The sequence below is a fragment of the Athene noctua genome, chromosome 1 (assembly GCF_965140245.1).
Source record: "Athene noctua chromosome 1, bAthNoc1.hap1.1, whole genome shotgun sequence".
NCBI classification, from domain to species: domain Eukaryota; kingdom Metazoa; phylum Chordata; class Aves; order Strigiformes; family Strigidae; genus Athene; species Athene noctua.
Genome location: NC_134037.1, coordinates 155,692,196 through 155,710,785, shown reverse-complemented (window position 1 = coordinate 155,710,785; position 18,590 = coordinate 155,692,196). Strand labels below are relative to the sequence as shown.

The 18,590-nt window shown below is 39.3% G+C and overlaps 1 protein-coding gene across 1 annotated transcript in view; it reads right to left on the bottom strand.

The window, feature by feature from the left end:
* Window positions 1-10,398: 10,398 nt before the first annotated feature.
* Window positions 10,399-18,590, bottom strand: part of CXADR (CXADR cell adhesion molecule) — a 37,148-nt gene continuing 28,956 nt past the window's right edge. Inside the window, exon 8 of the mRNA XM_074902109.1 lies at window positions 10,399-10,978. Coding sequence (XP_074758210.1) covers window positions 10,937-10,978 — 42 coding nt within the window. The 3' untranslated portion in view covers window positions 10,399-10,936. The remainder of the gene's footprint in view (window positions 10,979-18,590) is intronic.

The following is an 18,590-nucleotide window of genomic DNA, read 5'->3' as shown; positions in this document are numbered from 1 at the left end:
CTTTTAGCTTTTCCATAATCCTATCCTCCAGTTTCCAATTTCCTCTTTTTACCTAATATCTCACAATTCTGTTAGAAATTTCAACCAATGCCTGGGTATACTTTCTTCTTTTACCCCTACGGCTGTTGTTGCTGGAAGAACGCTGACCTGGAGAATGCAATGGACTTTGATAAAGGAAACGTGGTTTGGGGGTATCTTGGTGTTGCAGGGCACCTTTTTGATCTGTGGTATCTCACTTAACCAATCTCTGGCTTGGTTCCCCCTCTGTAAAATAAAGAAAATCATCTGACTACCCCTTCATCTCTCAGCATTTGGCTGTCTCTACTATTTAGACTCAAAGGTCTATGTGGTAGGACAGGTTTCTTACTGTTCACCAGTAGTGTCTAACACAGCGAGGCCAGTACGGGCTGGAAGATTTAGACTCAACACTACCATAAGAATAGTAATTGCACATTATTTGCTAGTGATAAGGGTAAGCATGTTTATAATTTTAACCAAATTATCATCCAAAAGAATATTAGCAGGTTTCAGGCACACTACTTTCCTATTAACTAAATCATAAAGGGTAACAATATTGTATATGTGAATATGTGTGTGGGGTTATATAAAATGTTGTGGGGTTTTTTTACCTTTTTATATTTGTCTCATAATCCTAACCAGATATTCCCCCCCAGTGAATTGCCCTTTCATTAAATAATTCCAGCAGATAAAGGCTAAAGTGGAAAAAATATCAGATATCATGAGATACAATAAGACTGCAGAATCGAGCACTTCCATCATATTTGTATGTGCCATTTCATAATCAAGCATGTATAGCATCAAAATTAATCATTAAGGAAGAAAGTTTTGCCATGTCTTCTTTTCACTTATGTAGATTAAGTTATCATTAACTAAATCCATAAAATAAATCAGGATTACAAAATGAGAACAGAGAAGTACAGAGGAGATAAAAGGACAGAAATATTTGCAGATTTCAGAATGTTTTTAGTTCATGGCTATGACACATTGCCATATCTAGTAAGTATGCAGGGTGCTGGTCCCCATTTAGGCTTCTGGATGATGTACAGCAACCATACTAACAGTCATTTAAAAAACACTGACATTCCTAATTAGCTTCAGGCTAATTTTATGAAGCCTGTCAGATTTCTTAGATGGCTGTACAATATATCCAGAACTGAATATTGGCAAGAGGCTATTAACCACATTTCTCTTATGTGTCTGCCAAAATACATTGCAGATTCAATGGATATTCCCTATAGTAACTTCCAAATAGCAGCACCATTCAAATGCATATAACCAAATGCAAACCAACTTCCCATTGCAAGATTTGCTGCTTTTGTAGTAAAACTGACTGAAATTGATGTTTTCATAATGCACCCAGTTTAGATCTCAGAATGCGATCAACACAGATTTCCACAGGCAACCTCAGTATGTCCTTTGCATCGCTTTTAATGAAGCTGTAGTTTTCAATCAGCTACGTTTTGTTGCCTGAGCAACAGTGGTTTGGCTTTGGCTTTCTTTGTTTTTCAGTTCTACTCGATCAAATTAAATGGGGGGGGAAAAAAAAAAAAAGCATCATAGAGCTCAGTAAAAAGTGCTGTTATTTTCTAGCCCCATCTCACTTTGATTCAATGCCTCCCCTATCCACAAATTGTGCCTCAGCAGAAATCAAAAATAGATTAAATGGGTACTTGCTGCACAAGTTCACAGGCACAGAGCTTCATTAGCAGCATCAATAAATTATGGCATACATTGACTCTAATAATGAAAGTTACTTGACATGGAAAATTTAAAAAGAAGGACAGCAACAGGAAGGTAAAGAGGGGAGAGGGAAAGTGGCCAGCAGGGAGAGCAGCAACAGTGTCCAGGAGGCTGAGGAGGCTCTCTGCCATGCAGCTGTTGGCAGTGAGGATGATGCTTTTTTGCCATGCTTCTCCTTTGGTGCTATATACCAGTTCTTACTGGCCCAGCACTCATGACCAACAGTCACGTCAAGGAAACTCCAGTGGCTGGAAGAAGGGGCCTCTCTGGTGAGGCTACCTGCCCACTGGGAACTGAAATGAGAGGCATGAACAAGCTTCACATTGGTTTCCAAGCAGTCTTCCAGTGGCATGAGCGCTTGCTTTCCATCAGAAGTCATAGACAGGCTAAGGACAACTGAAGTCTTATTTGTGGTTTTGCTTTGTAAATATTATTTTTTAGGACTTTTATACCAGAACCATGTTGTCAGGCCTGGGTTGTTCACAATGAAGACAAGAGCTGAAATCTAAGTAGAGTAATTGTTTCTAGCTTTAGGTTTGCATACTGGGTGGGGTTTTTTTCTCTATTTTTTTTGTTTTTTTAAATTTTTCCAGAGGAGAGAGTTCAAACGCAGATTTTCTAAAAGTATCTGTTTAAGATTAATATAACATGCTATTTGGAAATTAGGCACTTATATCCAAATGAAAATCTTTCAGGGAAGGCTTTCTACTACGAAATATGTTAAGCACGATGTTCCCTTTCCCTTCAGAATAAATTAATTGTACAGAAAGAAAATCAGCCATACTCAAACATATGGCTTGTTATATCCTATGAATTTCCACTGTGCCTTAAAAACACGTAACAAACATAAAATGCATTTCCTATAGTGCTCATTGCTGGATACAATTCATGCTAATTACAGGGCTACATTAACATCTCTGGGAAAGCATGAATAATATCAAAGTTGGGAAACACTTATTTTGCTAAATATTAGCTCATATCTTAGACATTTTTAGATAAAGCAAGCAACAGTTTGACATCTAGTTACTGTTATATTAACTTTAAATATCCAGCCTTATTCTAGTACTATGTAATTATTGACATTGTACTAAAGCAAAATCATATAATAAAATTAGAAAACCACCTCAGGGAATGCATATTATAAAAATTATATATGCATACATATAAAATAAAATATCTAATATAAATATACGTTAAGATGTATATATTACCTAAAATCAAAGAATAAACTGTATATCTAAAAAACATTTTTAAAAAAGACTGAAGAACAGCAACTTTAGCAGAAATGGTCAGAGAAGCAATCAAAACTGCTTAAGACTGCAACTTCAGTTTAAATTCCTTTTCTTAACTAAATTTTTCCCTGCTCAGCTGTGATGACTATTATTATTGATTCTTATCACATCCTCTCTTCAGTGATGGACTCTTGAAATCTCACTCTTTCTGAATATGCACATTCCCCATTCATGAATCATCTCACAGCAGGACAAACGTAATCCTTATTGTTCTGCATGAAAGCGCAGTGCCAACCCAGTACATTCAGGGGACGCAACGGAAGAGAGGCCGCCACCAATATCAGCATACAATACAATGTTTATCTTCTTCCATACATTTCCTTGCTTCAGGCAACCCACTGGCATGCCAAAATACAGCTTTTTCGTGTAATGTAATAGGACAATTTACTTGCGTACGATGCATTTTGTGAATAGTAATAGCATTATTTTAGGTCAAATAACAGTTGGGCTTACTCTCCAACTGAAGGGATCAGCGGAGCTAGTCCTAGGAGTCGGGGAAAGTGGCTCTGGGAGCCCACGCGTGTGTTCCCCTTGGTGCCCTGGAGCTCCATGCTGTGCGAGCCACTTCCCTGCTACTCAGAGTAAAAAAGCAAAACCTGAGTTTTCCATCCCTTCACCACAGCGGTAGCCAGGGAGTCTGGGAAAGGAGACTTACAGGAGACTCCGCCGCCAGAGGGCATTCCAAACCCTCTGGCCCGTGCCATCGGGACCCACCGGTGTCCCCTCCGGTGGCCGGGGATGGCCCAGGGGCCAGCCCAGGAGCCCAGCACACCCGCCTGCTGCTGCCTTCCAGCCGCTCCTGGCACCCCCACAAAACTCACGATCAACAAGCCAGAAGAAAGATGAGACTGCCAGGTCCCGAGTTTATGTGCGTACTGCTAAAGAAAGCGAGGGCAAAGGTCCAATCCCTGGACTACAGCTTGTCCACCTTGATTCCTTTTGATAGCAGAGTTTTCTTGAAGACACAAACCGGAGCATCCCAAATAGCACCAGGGAGTGAGCTTCCCCCCCACCCTAGGCAATCAGAGATCAGTGCTCAAGCTCATTTCTCTTTTGCTTAGAATACCCGCACCCCAGGCTGTGTGTGGGGGAGCCATCAACCTCCCTTCCAGTCCCACACTGATTCCTTGTGGATGACCACTTTGCTTTTTACACAAACAATAATAATGTGCTACAGGAGACAAGAAGGAAGCTTTGGTCTGACAGCGCTCTCGGTAGCGTGGGTTTAAGAGTATGTGCAGCCAGGGACATAGGCTGTTCATAAGGGGCTGCATTGCATCAGAAAGATAGAGGCTGTTATTGCATACATGGTCCCTCAGTCCCCAGCAGTACAACTGCTGCATTCTCAAACAAGGTGCTCAGCTCACCCCTGAGTCCCTGAGCCCAAGTAACCACAATGACAGATCAGAGCATCTAAGTATCTGCCAGTGTTGCAATCAAGCCACTAGGCTGTGATCAAGCCCTGGACTATGAGCTGCTTGGCACACAATGGGATTCAGAAATTAGGGGACTGCCATTGCAAGCATATGTTAAAAAAAAATCATCAAATAAACTGATAAAACCTTACAGAAAGAATTAAGAAGTTTCTTTCTTATGTGTCTCACAACTTTTATAAATGAAGAATAACTTATTGTAATTTTCTCTTATGATCAGCTATGTAGAAAAGTGTGTGTGGCTCTTAGTACTACAAATATGGATTTCCGCATGTTACCATTTCCACTGCTTACTACCATATAAACTAGACCAATAGCAGATCTGCAGAGATTCTGTGCAAGTCATTAGAATTTGTATCATGACATCAAGTCAGACCCGTTGCTTACCACCCCTTTGCTCTACACAAGTGCCTAACGACAGCATCTCCTCTTCTGTATCTAGATGGAGCAGCCGGAGATATTACCTACCCACCAGCTCTTTATGCTGTCAGATAGTTCTGCTGGCACAGTAGAAATTGTACAAACACACCAAATCTACTCCAGCAAAAGCTTACCCAGGCTAATGTAATCCATCCTCATTAGATTATTGCACTGAAGCCAAAGCAGAGGCCCTAGAATGATAAACAACCTTTGGACAGTCAAACACTGGTCATTGAAATACAACACTGAGAGATGACAAAAGACTTTTCTTACTTTAAGAAAAGAAGAAAAAAAACAAGAAGGAAAAAAAAATAAACCTCGAGCAAAATGTAAGACACCTGCTATGTCCTAGGAAAGTAACCGTCCCACCTCCCCAGCATTCTGCAGCTCATAGTCCAGGGCGAGAGATCAAGGGCTAGGAACTGCCCAGAAACTCAAACTTCTTATGAAAGGTCAGGATTTTATTTTGAGGCAGAGAGTCCCCCACTTCAGACCCAGTTTCTCTGCCCAACAGCTCTCAAGCCATCACACCCTCACCTCTGGGACCAAAACCACCTGGGATGGCAGCAGCACGGCTAACTTCAGGGTATCGGGTCTGTGGTCTAGGATGGTGGACTCGCAGCTAATCCTGGGTATGATTGCTATGGACCAAGGCTTTGCATATATGGTGAGGATGACTGGCAGTGGTTAAAGACACTCAGTCCAGTAAAATTTTGCTCTGAGGTTTGAAACTAGCCTAGCTTATTCTACACACTCCAATCACAGAAGTGTCTAGTTCCCAATTTAAATTACAAAAAAATATATCAAAATTTGGATCTGAAAGTATGAAACTTTTCTGTCACAGGACAGGCTTCGGTGTGTTAGTACTCTCTTTCCCAGTTTCAGCAACTCCCATATAGCTTCCTTTGAGGAGTCCTGCAAAGCTTGCATGCTCTTCATTTTCATGTTAGTGCATGATGTGAGATTTATTAGAATTAGCACCTTCTTTTCTGTTAACCTCAGGAGTAGGATTATCCAGGGCCTTTAGAAAAGTTTGTTTTCTGATAAGAGGACTGTATGGAAAAAGGTTCAAAGCTGAGAAAAACATATGTGAAGGGAACATGACTTTTCTGTAAGGACAGCAAATCTTTGTTGCATTAATAATGCCTCAGTCATGAGGCCAGAGAACAGACATTGGGAAGGTAGACACTCAGAGATGGTAAAATGAAGGATGACCCAGTGTTAATGCAGAAGGCAGTAATTCCTTTTTTTTTTTTTTTTTGTCAGCCAAAACTTTCATGGCTTATGTTGTGATACTTGTAATTAATGCCCTTTACTTTGTAACTGGGGAATAACTTACAAAGAACACAGTACATACAGAGCATTGTAAATATTTTTGCATATTCAGTATCAGCTCAGACTCCTGCTCAAATCTAGCTGCTTCTGAATGTTAATGCAGCCTGCATTATATAAGCAAGCCATTCAAAGTAAATTACTTGAGATTTTTAACACATCCCATTTTCCTGTAAACAATGCAAGTCACATGAGGAATACAAATAAACTGGAATGAACCACACTAAAGTCATAGCTACATTATGCTAACAGTCATGTTAAAATTTAGTGACATGGGCCTTGGGTAGGTGGATTTCAACAAGCAATCTTTGAACATTGCATCCAATTGTAGTGAAAGATGCTGGGGTTTCCTTTTAAGTAATGGTTTCCCCCTCTCCCTTCCATGTGTTACTGGAGTTGAGATTGAAATAAGCTATTCCTCTTCATTTGTATTTGATCCATCTCTATTTTGTAACACAGGAGTCTTGGAGCTTGCAAAAAGAATTGCAGTGCCAGTGACCCATCTGCATGGCCACTGAAGCCAAAGGTGATTTGCCCAGTGAATGTTTCACAAGACTCCTTAGGGAGAGACTTGGAATTACTTCTGAGTCATATAAAATAATTGGATACATTTTTGCAAGCTCATGAAGACAACATCAGCGTTATCAACTCCAATCTCCTTTAAGTATTTAAAGTGGCAGCTGCTGCCAGTGTGCTTTGTCCCAACACTGACTGGAGCAGGATGCCCTGGAAAAACACCCTGGATGTGTATGGGAGGTTCATGCGTGTGGTCATCAATGCATGCACATGCAATATAACACAAGCTGTGCATCCTATTCAGACTAAAGGGTTTCTGAGCAGGATAGGAGCCTAAAGGTGCCTGGAAACATCTCTGCCAAAAGCTGAGGTGTGTCTGTAAGCCTTCCAGCACCTTCAACTTCACGTGGCAGCTGAGGACCACCATTTTTTGATACAGAGACAATTTGGGTAAATGCATCATCTTTTTCACAGGATCACAGAAGAGCTGAAGTTGGAAAGCACCTCTGGAGTTTCCCCTGTCCAAACCCCTGCTCAGAGCAGGGCACTCAATTGCCCTGAGCCCTTTTAGCACTGCTGCTGAAAGCATTTTTCTGCCTTTTTCTTCTACTTCGATTCTTGTTTCCACTTTCACACTGCCTCCTTCCCCTGTTGTCAGCACAAATACTGGTGCAGCCACCTACTGAACTGAAATGATGAACACACCTGAGTTAAAACTATATACCATATGTAAGTAATTTTAGACTATATCATGTCTCTGATGTGGCTCATGGCAGCTGCACCAATGCTTATGCTGACAAGACGGGAGGTAGCCCAAGGTCAGGAAAGAAAAGCCAAGAGCCAGACAGGATAGGCCAATTCTTTCTCTAGTGTGCTGAACTTTGTCACTCAAAATTCATGTGCCAGAGTCATGGTTTGAGGTTTCTTAATATAATGCAAATACCCACAATGATATAATTTCAGGCACGGATATTGTGAAATTGCCTTGCACTGGCGTAGATTTTGTTGTTTCTGAGACTGTTGCAGCCATATTGCCTGTAGGGCAAAGTTTGAATCCAAATGAGCCCCTAGATCGTGGGAAAGTTCATCTGGTGAACCACCTGGCTCGCCCTAAACCCTAGACAGCGTGTGAGACACCACCAAGGCACTCTGAACCCACAAAACCAAGCTCAGTAACAGCTTGGCAACATACAATTTTCAAAGCGTACATCAAACCTAAAGGTCTACATCACTGTAAGGCTTGGTAACCGTGAAGATGATGCTGGTAAGCATGAGAATGAACACAGTGCTGCTCTTCAGACATCTGCAATTATAATGGCTTTTGGAGAAACGAAACTGAAGTGGTCTGAACTAAACAAAGCATCAGCTCAATCTAACAATTCCCGTTTGATAGAACAAGATATTATGCATGGATGGTGGGAAAGCACTGCGGGTTAGTTTATCTGTTTCGCAGCAAAGATGCAGGCTACTGAGTATAGGCAACGTTTAGGCTTTGTCTGACTCTCCAGGTCCAAGCGAGTTAGCTTGCATGCAAAACATCAGCTGAGATATTGTTGGGTGTGGACAAGAGCACAGTTACCAAACACGGACCTGCTTGAACTTTCCTGTGAAAAGCAAGCCTTGGCAAGAAGTTAAGGTATGTGAAATGCACTACTTCTCACGTAATAGTGTTGGCACAAGAGACAGGGTGTTTTCCACCCACTGACCATGCATGACCAAGCTATTCTGTGTCTTAGATACAAAGGATAGATGGTTGAAAAATCAATCCATAACCAAATAAAAATGTCTCCTGACATACACAATCAGTCCTAAACAGCCACCCATCCACAAAGAACTATACAGGCATGACCTCTGGGCTTCGTTATTGTATCTTCCAAGCCTGAGAACGGTGGCAAAAAGCAGAGTGAGAGACAGACTCAATCTTCAGACTTTCTGTGTGACCTCAGACAGGCTTTCAAACCTGTACCCTGCTTAGCCCACAACAATGCAAAGTCAACTCTTACTTGGTGACCTCACTGGGGTAGAATTCTGGACTAAATACCCAACACAGTACCTTTCAAAAGACTCAGTATTGGTATCTGGACATCTGGTAAGAACATGTGGATTAGCCAAGCAACTTATTAGACAGATGACAAAGTAGCCGTGTAGTTACTAGTTTCTTGAAGTAAATGTAAATTTCTTTGCAAAATGGACACACATTTAACTTCAATAACACCATTTGTTACATACTACTTCTTTACTTAAAATATATACATATTAAAAATTAATTTAGGTAGGAATTTGAGTACAAAAACTAGTTTTTCACTTAGTCCTTCAAGAACACTGGTGCATCAAGTTTTCTAGATTCTTCTGCAAAAAATAATTCTTTTTCAAAAGTCAGTTTTTAAACAAAACCACAAGTTTGTAAAGTAATTCCTGCCTTTCTCCTCCCTTCCTAAAACACCATCAATGAGGCACTTAGATGATGGTGATTACTGGGAGAGGGAGGGGGAAAGACACTTATTCATCTTATATGGAGCACACTGGTGCAAAAAAGTTAAGTTACATCCATAAATCACTACTTTACGGAACATACACTAAACAGGCAGTTGCTGCTTCTTGATCAGACAACTTTCATACTGATCTCAATGGAATTTTACTCCGATTAATTACTTGCCAGATTCACTCACAGACAAGTTTAGGCAACATGGAGTCAAAGGAGAGAATGAGGAACGTTAAGTTTTGGCATAAAAACAAGTGATTCTTAAAGGCAAAGTATCTCTTCCGTAATTGTAATATTGAACCTAAATTAGATCTGGAACGATTTTTTTTTTTTAATTGGTTACTTAAACCTGTGACATTTAGAAACCCTCCCCTCTTTAATTTTTCTCATGAATATACTACTATTTTCTTAGACGGTTTTACTTGTTTTTTCATGTGTAGTGAAAAAAACAATTATATGGATCTTTTGGACAAACGCATCTGAATTTGAGTTTATTCTAGAATTAGCTGCGCTCTTCTGAAAAACTGAAGCAAAAATAATTTAACAAGTAACTTATTTTTTCAGCATTATAACCACCAGTTTCATCAATAGATTATATGGTTGCCTTCAGACCACAGCATAACAGATATCACTGGGTTAAGGTTTAAAATACTATCTACATATTTACAACAGTAAAAAAACAGCACATGCACATACACCCAGTATTTCTCAAGAGCACAGAAGGATGTAGTTGATCAAAGACAAGTTTAAGTTTGCCTATGCTCCCTGTTACTTCCTAAATGCTGAGGTTTCCTTCAGTGTGCTCTGATTTATGTGAACTGTGACAGGTAACAAGTTATCAAAAATGCCCGAGTACCCACAGGGTACCAGACTCTGAGAATTAATTACTAAACTCCCATCCCTGGCATCAGTCTACAGTGGTCTCATCCTTATATGGTTAGGTAGATTAATATTTTCAGTATATAATATATATATAATACCCAAAGTCTCCATGCTGCAGGAGGCAACAAGGACCCGGTAACTAACTGAGTTTAAAGAGTGTGCTCTTCTTCTCTCTGATCTCCTGCAGGGTAAATTGGGAAGCAGAAGGAATGAGGCAGTGTGCAGACATGAATTACCACAACACTTGCATTAACAGATTATGCTGAAGCATGTGTTAACTGTAACGTTCAAGTATATTTTATTAAGTGTTATAAAATATACACAATCTTATAATACAGTGCATTTCACACACATGGTTGTAAGACCTCACCCGTATCACTACAGCATTAAATAGATGATACGCTTCCTATCAAATCAGAAGACCAGAAAGCTAGGAAAAAACAAAACTACTCTGTATCAGATTACAATCTCTTTCAACGCCCCACTGCTTAAGGCTCTATTTCTACCACCTGAGTTGATTTTGTTAACTTCACAATTTTTTGAATCTCCGGGGGGGGGGGGGGGGGCAAAGAGGAGTGATTGTGCATGTTTTTCAGAGTACGGAACTAGCAAGAAAAATGTTGGTAGTCACTTTGTAAACTTTGCATTTAAAATACGTAAAAGAAAAAAATTTGGTACTTACAAAACCGAATACAGCCTACTTAACAATCTTGAATCTAAAGTCAGATCAAGTAAAAACCCAGCACTTCATTTCATAATGTACTTCAGTGTCACCATACTTGAAAGTCATGCAAAAAATGATGCTTGTTTCTTCATGTTTATACCACTGTTATGTCACCAATCTTGTGTGCGATGTCATACTATAAAAAGAAAGAATATCATTAATCTATATTAACAAGAGGCTAGACACTGTAACATACAGTAATTAAATGCATGATTCTAATCATCACCCAAGTTATGGTCATTCAGATTAGAGTTTACACCAGTGTCTTGCAGAAAACCAGTGCAGCGGTGTAGCAAACTGACTCCATTTATCAGTGGACTTCAGATGACTGTAAACTTAACATCGAATTTTCAGTATCTTCACTTAGGTTATTTGAAAATCTCCGTGGATTTCCTAGCACATACCTACTGCCATCAATTTTTAACGTATCTGTCAAAGTCTGCTTAGATGTCTCTCTCCTCAGTTTCATACCAGTAAGTTGAATTATCAAAGAACCACATACTTGTTGTGTACTGCTATAAACACTCAGTTTTCCCAAAGAATCCAGCGCCTCATCCCAATCTGCACACTTGGTTGTTTCACTGTTTTCTTAGAAGTCAGTTCTAGTTCCTTGACTACCGTTGTTGACTTTTTCTGGGGATACTCTTTTGCACAAGGATAGTGAAAAATAAATCTTTGTTCCAGTTGCAGTTTATCAGCTCTGTATTCTTTGTCTTAATGTTCCAAGAAAAATGGTAATTAAGCATTTTTGCTACCACTCCATGCTGCAAAACTGCCTTTTCTGTATGCTGCCTCTGCTCAAACTCTGCTGGTAGTCACCAAGATTAATTTTCCAAACATGATATTCTAACAGAAAACAATTAATACTCCACAGATGTGTATTGCTACATTTCATTTATTGGAAGCATCTCATTTTCTTACTCCACCATTTCAGCTTATTACAGGGTTTTATATTATTATACCCATCCTCACCAATTTTTAAAACATGCCCCAACGCCACAATAGTTTCTCTGTAAGACCAGTAACCCAAAAAAAACTGGCTTGGGCTACCTCTGTAACATCTTTCTTCCTCACAAACTGTCACATTGCAATTAGAATTACACATCAAATAAACTTCCAGTTGCACGTGACAGTAAACATAACTGAGTACCGCCACTAAACCTTGCCTGGAAGCGTAACTCAAATCAGTACCCAGTACTGCTTGGCATTAAATCACCACATTTGCCTCTTTCTATTTAAAGCTATTATCCAGCATGACAATCTGTTTTACAGCTTCACTCTGGCTACTGTTTGCATATTTATTCTTACAAGGAGTATTAAGAGGCATATTAATTGGAACTGACCGCTGAGGCGGGTGTCCTTTCTTTGCACCACAGCTAACACAACACTCCTATTTCTCACCTCTTGCACTAGTAGGTCTTGAACAGGTAACTAGGTAATTAGTAAGCGTATGCCTTCTAAATAAAGATTAAGCTTCTTCCCACACAATTCATCCTATCTCACTATATTGGAAAAGCTTGAAGAAACAGAGCTCTTACACACCAAAACATTTATAAATCCAGCTACTCCCAGGGATAAGGCAGGTGTGCAAGTAAGGCCTCACGTAACAAGGGCTCTCCATCAAGCATGTCCTGTTCACTCCCTTTCGTGAATGAGTCAAAAAACAATTAACATACCCTGCTTATGAAGAAAGAAGTCTGCTATATGGCACACAGAGACAAGCTTGGATGGGGTGAGAGCTTTTGATCCCCAAGTTGTTTGGAAAAGCAAAAGTTTTTAAAAATCAGATGCTTAAATGAGCTAGAAGGGGAAAAGGGAACAAATACAACATAATCTGATCTCCTTTGCCTGCACTGTCCTGATACTTTCAGTCTTGATTTTCTTCTTCTCTGCTGCTCATCTAAGCAAATCCCTATCAAAAAAAAAAAAAAAAGTAGTAAAGAAAAATGCACTCTGGCAAGTGAACCCTAGCATGCAGCTAGATAAAAAATAAAAATAAAATAAAAAATCCACCCACCAGCATTGTAACTATAAACAAGATGTGGTAACTCTTTTGGATTTTGTAAGGAAAAGTATCAATTAATGAGAAATTGCTGTCTGCCCAGGTACCTGCACTCATAAACTTATTATATTTAAATGGGAAAAAACGGGGCCAGTCTAAAATACGATACATGGTGTATTTAGTTTAAATTGCCTAATTCCTAAACCAGAGACAAATGAGTGAAATTGGTTAGGAACAAAAACTATGACAAAAATATCAGTAAAAGGAATGACCCTCCACAAAACCATGTTCAATAGCAACTCCGAAAAAAACTGTTTAAAAATCCATCCTGCTTCAGTGGTGAAATAAATCCAGCAATCAGAAATAAAAAGGTGGCATATAAATAGAAAGAAGGTCAGCTGCCAATATAAGTGTGAAGCTGTAGGCAGAAGAAAGTTGTATAAAAAGCCAAACACAAAGAGCAATTTGTTGCTGACAGGGCCAATGCAATGATGACAAGAAGGATCTTTACATCTCTCTATGTACCTCAGCCTGGCAGTGTCAGTATCCCTCACTAGATACCTCCAACATCAGTATCAATGAAGAGAAGTACTCAACACATCTTGATTCTGTATTTGCAAAATAAATAGGATGGTCTACCTCATCCTGAGAATAGTTTCCAATACACTAGTAAGTGAGCAGCAGGGAAAAGGGTGGTGAGGGAGTGTCAGGTGACCCAGCCGAGTGATAAGGGACACCAGCTCAGGCAAATACTCTCTCCCACGTGCTGTAGAGTGGAAAGAGAGAAGCCACCTCCTTCCAAGGTGATGCCAAGAAGGCATCCAAGTTGGGATCTCTGACAAAGCCTCCAGAAGAAACACGTTTCCTCTTGCATCAGCAATAGGCCCTGGGGGATCTTTCACCCTCAAGATGTCTAATGAGATCTGCCCTACTATTATTTTTACTACAACTTGAAATACCCAGGTAGCACTAGAAGTACTGGAAGAGTGACTATTGTCAGGACAGAATTAAGCAACTGCAAACAGCAGAAGACAGAAACAACCACAGATGTTCTGACCAAGATAATGATCTTTAAATATATTTTTAAATTATTTGTGACTATGAAAGAAGTGAAAATAAGCACTAGAGGGGCAGTTGATGAAGACTGAAGAGACTCATCAAGGATAGGGAAATTCTAGTTCCAAAAGTCTCTAAAAGTCAACAAAACTACCTCCATTCTAACAGATGTAGAAGCCAAGGAATAAGGAGATATCAACATAAAAAAAAGTCACATAGCTAAAGGACAGAGCCAGGACATCAACTCTAATCCTTCAATTCATTAATCAGACGCCCTTGCCTTGGGATTCTTTTATTATTGTTATTACTACAGGAGAGTGAGCTTCTGTTAGCCACGTTGAGCATTAAGGATGTCCTAAGTTTCCTTGACCATTCAGTAACTTCCCCTCCATGTACGAACCGTAAAGCCAGCAGCAAGTTAACTAGTTAATTCAGTTGGCACAGACAGGGGATGTTGTCAGAATAAAATTCTCATGTGTAATATAATGACCCAATTTTCACTGTCAGTTGGATACCCCACTCAGAGTGCTGATTAAAATCCTAGCTTACCCAGGTAACACCAGGGGCAGGGAAATTATGCTAATTTAGGCAACAAAAAGGACTGTTGAGCATAAAGGCTTTAACACTTCTTCCAGCTCTTTCATCTAGGAATAATGGATTTTAGTGGTTTGTCTGAGATTCCTGCCTGCCCACCCAGTTCATGCACTATTAAAAAAAAAAAAAAACCAACACATTGATATACATATATCATATTCAAATAATACACCTAAAAAACTTCAAGTAGCAACATAACCTTGATTTTAAAAACATGTAACTGATGTTTAGAACTTCGATGCCTTTCAAGCATGCAAGTCTAGCATGATCAGAACTGTATGTTATCTGCACAAGAATCACAATTTTCATTGTCTTGCTCCTAAAAGAAAACCAACAGATAAAATTACAATGTGTCTGAGGAATTTTTTTCTTGAATGAGATGCAAATGAAGAAACATTGTTGGCGACCTTAACTTCAGTCTGAGGAAAACAGACTAACTCTAAGCTCTGGTTCATACTAGCCAACCCGGCTTCAGTTACACCTTTTTTTTTTTTTTTTGGAATTAAAAAGGGATGCAGAAGTATATACTTCTAGCCTGGCAATAGCATGTGTAAAGGTAATATAGTGTTTCTTACCACAACTGTTAAAACCTATCAAAAATTACAGTCTTATCTCAGCTGTACATTTCCTTTAATGATCTCTGCACAGTTTACAGCTTTTTGTCAGAGCTTATACAGAAAAACATCTTTAGTGATGTAGATTATAACAACCCTTTTCTTACCTACATTATTTTCCTGAGTAAAGAATACTAAAATAACTTCCCAGCACCTAAGAAGGTTATTTTGCTTTCTGTTGAAAAACGTAACATTGCTCAGCAAGTCACTGCAAACTACCACAGAGCCATAGGGTCACGTTTAGCCGCAGAGAGGACAGGATGCAGGGTGCCCGAGTGTCAGCCACAAGAGAGAGTTCAGTATTCCCAAACACAAGATTTATTACTTTGTTTCAATACAAAGCACTCATATTTAGTCATAAATTTATTTTTTTTTTCAAGTGGGCTGGAGACCGTATGGGAGATCACAGCTTTTTTTTTTTTCCCCCCAAGTTCTGTGTTTTAAACACAGTGAGTTTTTCCATCTTGAATTGGCATACAAGGTAATTAAATAGGTTACGTAAAGAGGTCACTGAAACCACAACTGAAGTCTGAAGTGAGAAAAAGATACTGCAATTCCTAAGCAATTTCATATTGAATTAGAGAATACAATGATGAAATCAGGGCAAGAACAAACAGTTAATTTGAAACTGTGTCCTTTTAGCAAGTTGTAATTTTTCTTGTATATCAACAAGAAACAGGGAATATATTAAAACAGAATAATTGCAAGCTTTATTTTGTATTTTACAGCCCTTACAGCAGAGATGAACTGTTGCTGGTCTTGACAGTTACAGGATTGGAAGTGACATGGAAGGGCATTTTATTTATCCAGATAAGAAGTTCAGTGCTAGCAGCCAAAACATAAGCCTTTTGACATGTTCCACAAACCACCAGCTGTGCCCCAGAGTTGGCATCTTCATTAGCAGTCACAAGCAATTCAATACTTTTAGGTATTACCACCAGTTGCTTTTCTTTCTGATCTAAGGGTATCAAGCTTCCCTCCCATCTGAGCTATTCTACTGGTAAATAGAAATCTTAAATTGATCTCCTACAGTTAAGTAAGGCACAGAGCAAGCGTTTTGACTTTGGCAAATGTTTCTTAGAAACACTATCCTTTCAGATGACTAGTGAGTCATCTGTGAGTTGCTGCTGCTGATGATGCTTGCAATCAGAGAGACCTTAACACCGAGACAGATGCTCTGCTGCATGCTAACTTCCATTAAATCTGACTAATCTTGACTGCTGTTTCACAACAGTTCACAAGTAAAATATTACCAAGTGATACGAAATGGGGAGATTCAGAATCCTGTATGGGATAATAGTTTAACTTACAAATCACAGAGCAGGCCAAATCGTAAGTTATGAAAATCTGTTACTTCACTTGTTCAGCAGTAACTAGCCAGAAGAAACAAAATCTCAAGTTTTTCCTATTCACACAGAACATAAATTGAAAAATTGAAATAATTGGAGACTACTATACTAATAGTACTAAATTACTTTTACAGCTCTTTGTCATCTGATTTACTATTCCTTGATACCACATTCTGAATGAATTGCTACCAGAGCACCAAGAAGCCATGCTGTCACCATTTGCCCTGTTTGGGGTGTGCCAGAGACTCTAGTCTACAGTTCCTTCTGAGTGTTTCTTTATACAGTATTGTTAGTAATAATATAACCAAAACCATCACATGCAGAAATTATGCATGGTAGGAAGAGTACAAGACTGCAGTTAAAGTTATGAAGATACACTGGCTATGTAGGTGACTCTAAATGCAAAAAGGTTTTACAGACTGTCTGAAAACCCCTAAATCAGATGCCGCTGGAAACCAGAGCACTGGAAAGGCTTCAAGAAGTTCAACAGTTCATTCGTGCTTCCAGAATTCAGATCCCTCCTACAAAACTCCCTACAAACTGATCAGACTTGCTGCTTTCCTCTCCCCATTTTGCAACTAGGAAAAATACTCCAGAAAGAGTCCAATGCCCTTCAGGTACAGCACTCAACTTTCATCCTGCCTGCCTGCAGCTCACAAAACCACAGCATCCAGCCCTGAGAAGTGGGACGACTGTCATAGCATCACACAGCTTTCTGTGCTTCCCAGCGGACATACCGCCTCCAGAGGTTTTTCCCCTCAAGAAAAAATTAGGTTACTGAAGGTAAAATGATGTGCTTTCACATGTTAACGTCTCTTCTAATATTGCCATGTTTTAAAATTGTTACATAATCAAGTTGTGTAACCAACACGCTCAATTTCTTTATAAAGCTACTCCCCCTTCCCGTCATCTAGCAACCCTGGCACCATACAAGATTCCTGTATGAGTTGCACAACTTTCTTAATGTTTCCTGAATAATATGGTAGAATTTTCCTTCATCTGTTTTTTTTTTTTAGATAGCACTGACCAAAGGAAGTTTCAGTGACTGTGCTAATCCACTAAAAATGAAGATGCAGCTAGCAAGCTGCTGCCACCAAAATAGTAGACTTTGAATATTCAAAGAAACCTGACCAGCACTCAATAACTGAAAGCAGAAGTCTTCAAAACTCCAACTTATCAGGGTGACACTAACACTGTTTACAATATGAAAATCAAAGGATCCTTAAAGGATCCCTATTTTCAGAAACTTGACTTTGAATGGAAGTCAGAACCAGGGACAACACAATCTTCCAGGACAGTTTTCTGCCAGGTGGTTATTTTGTAAAATTAAAGGTTCATATTCTTCTCCTGAGCGCTGAGCCTGTACCATCCTGCAAAAAGCCTAAAGCAAGTTAAAAAAGCCACAGATTCATTGTAACTCAAGTACACACATTATTTTTAGATTAAGATGCAAATCTTCATGTTCTGAGTGATCACCTACAGTCATCCCACAAGTGAAAGGTAATTTTAGAATAAGCTGAGACCTGGAAAGGTAGACAACATTCACAGCTTCTTTCACTCTACTCTTGCTTTTGCTCCTTGATCAGCTATTTTCTTCACAAGCTCTTTTAGTTTTGTTTTATGGATTTTACACACAAGAAAGCAAGGCTAAGTCACTGTCATTAACTGTTTTCTAAAACAGTCTAACAATTAATTTCCTATCAGCATTATCATAGAGCTTGAACAAACCCAAGCTTCTCCATCTAAGAACTGAATCTGAAATAATAAGCTCAAAGTACATAGTTCAGAGAAAAAAACAAAAACAAAAAAGGAAGACAGACCTTTTAAGAAACTTTATCCAAGGTATTGTCTAACACATACATTAGAACCACAAAGAATTTATAGAACTATCACTTGATGAGTGCCCTCTATTCTTTCAGGACACTCTCAGGAAAGCTCTAGCTTTGTTGGAACTCCCAGAGACAAGTTGGAGGTACCCAGCTTCTTTGATTAACAATCATCTCATCTCCCAGTAAAAGACCTGGGGCAGCTGAGGCATGCAAGTGACATTTGTGACAAAACTACCACCTTAGGAAAGGATCAAAGTCTTGAACTTAAGTCTTGACATTAAGATTAAAAGGGTGTGGAAAGGTT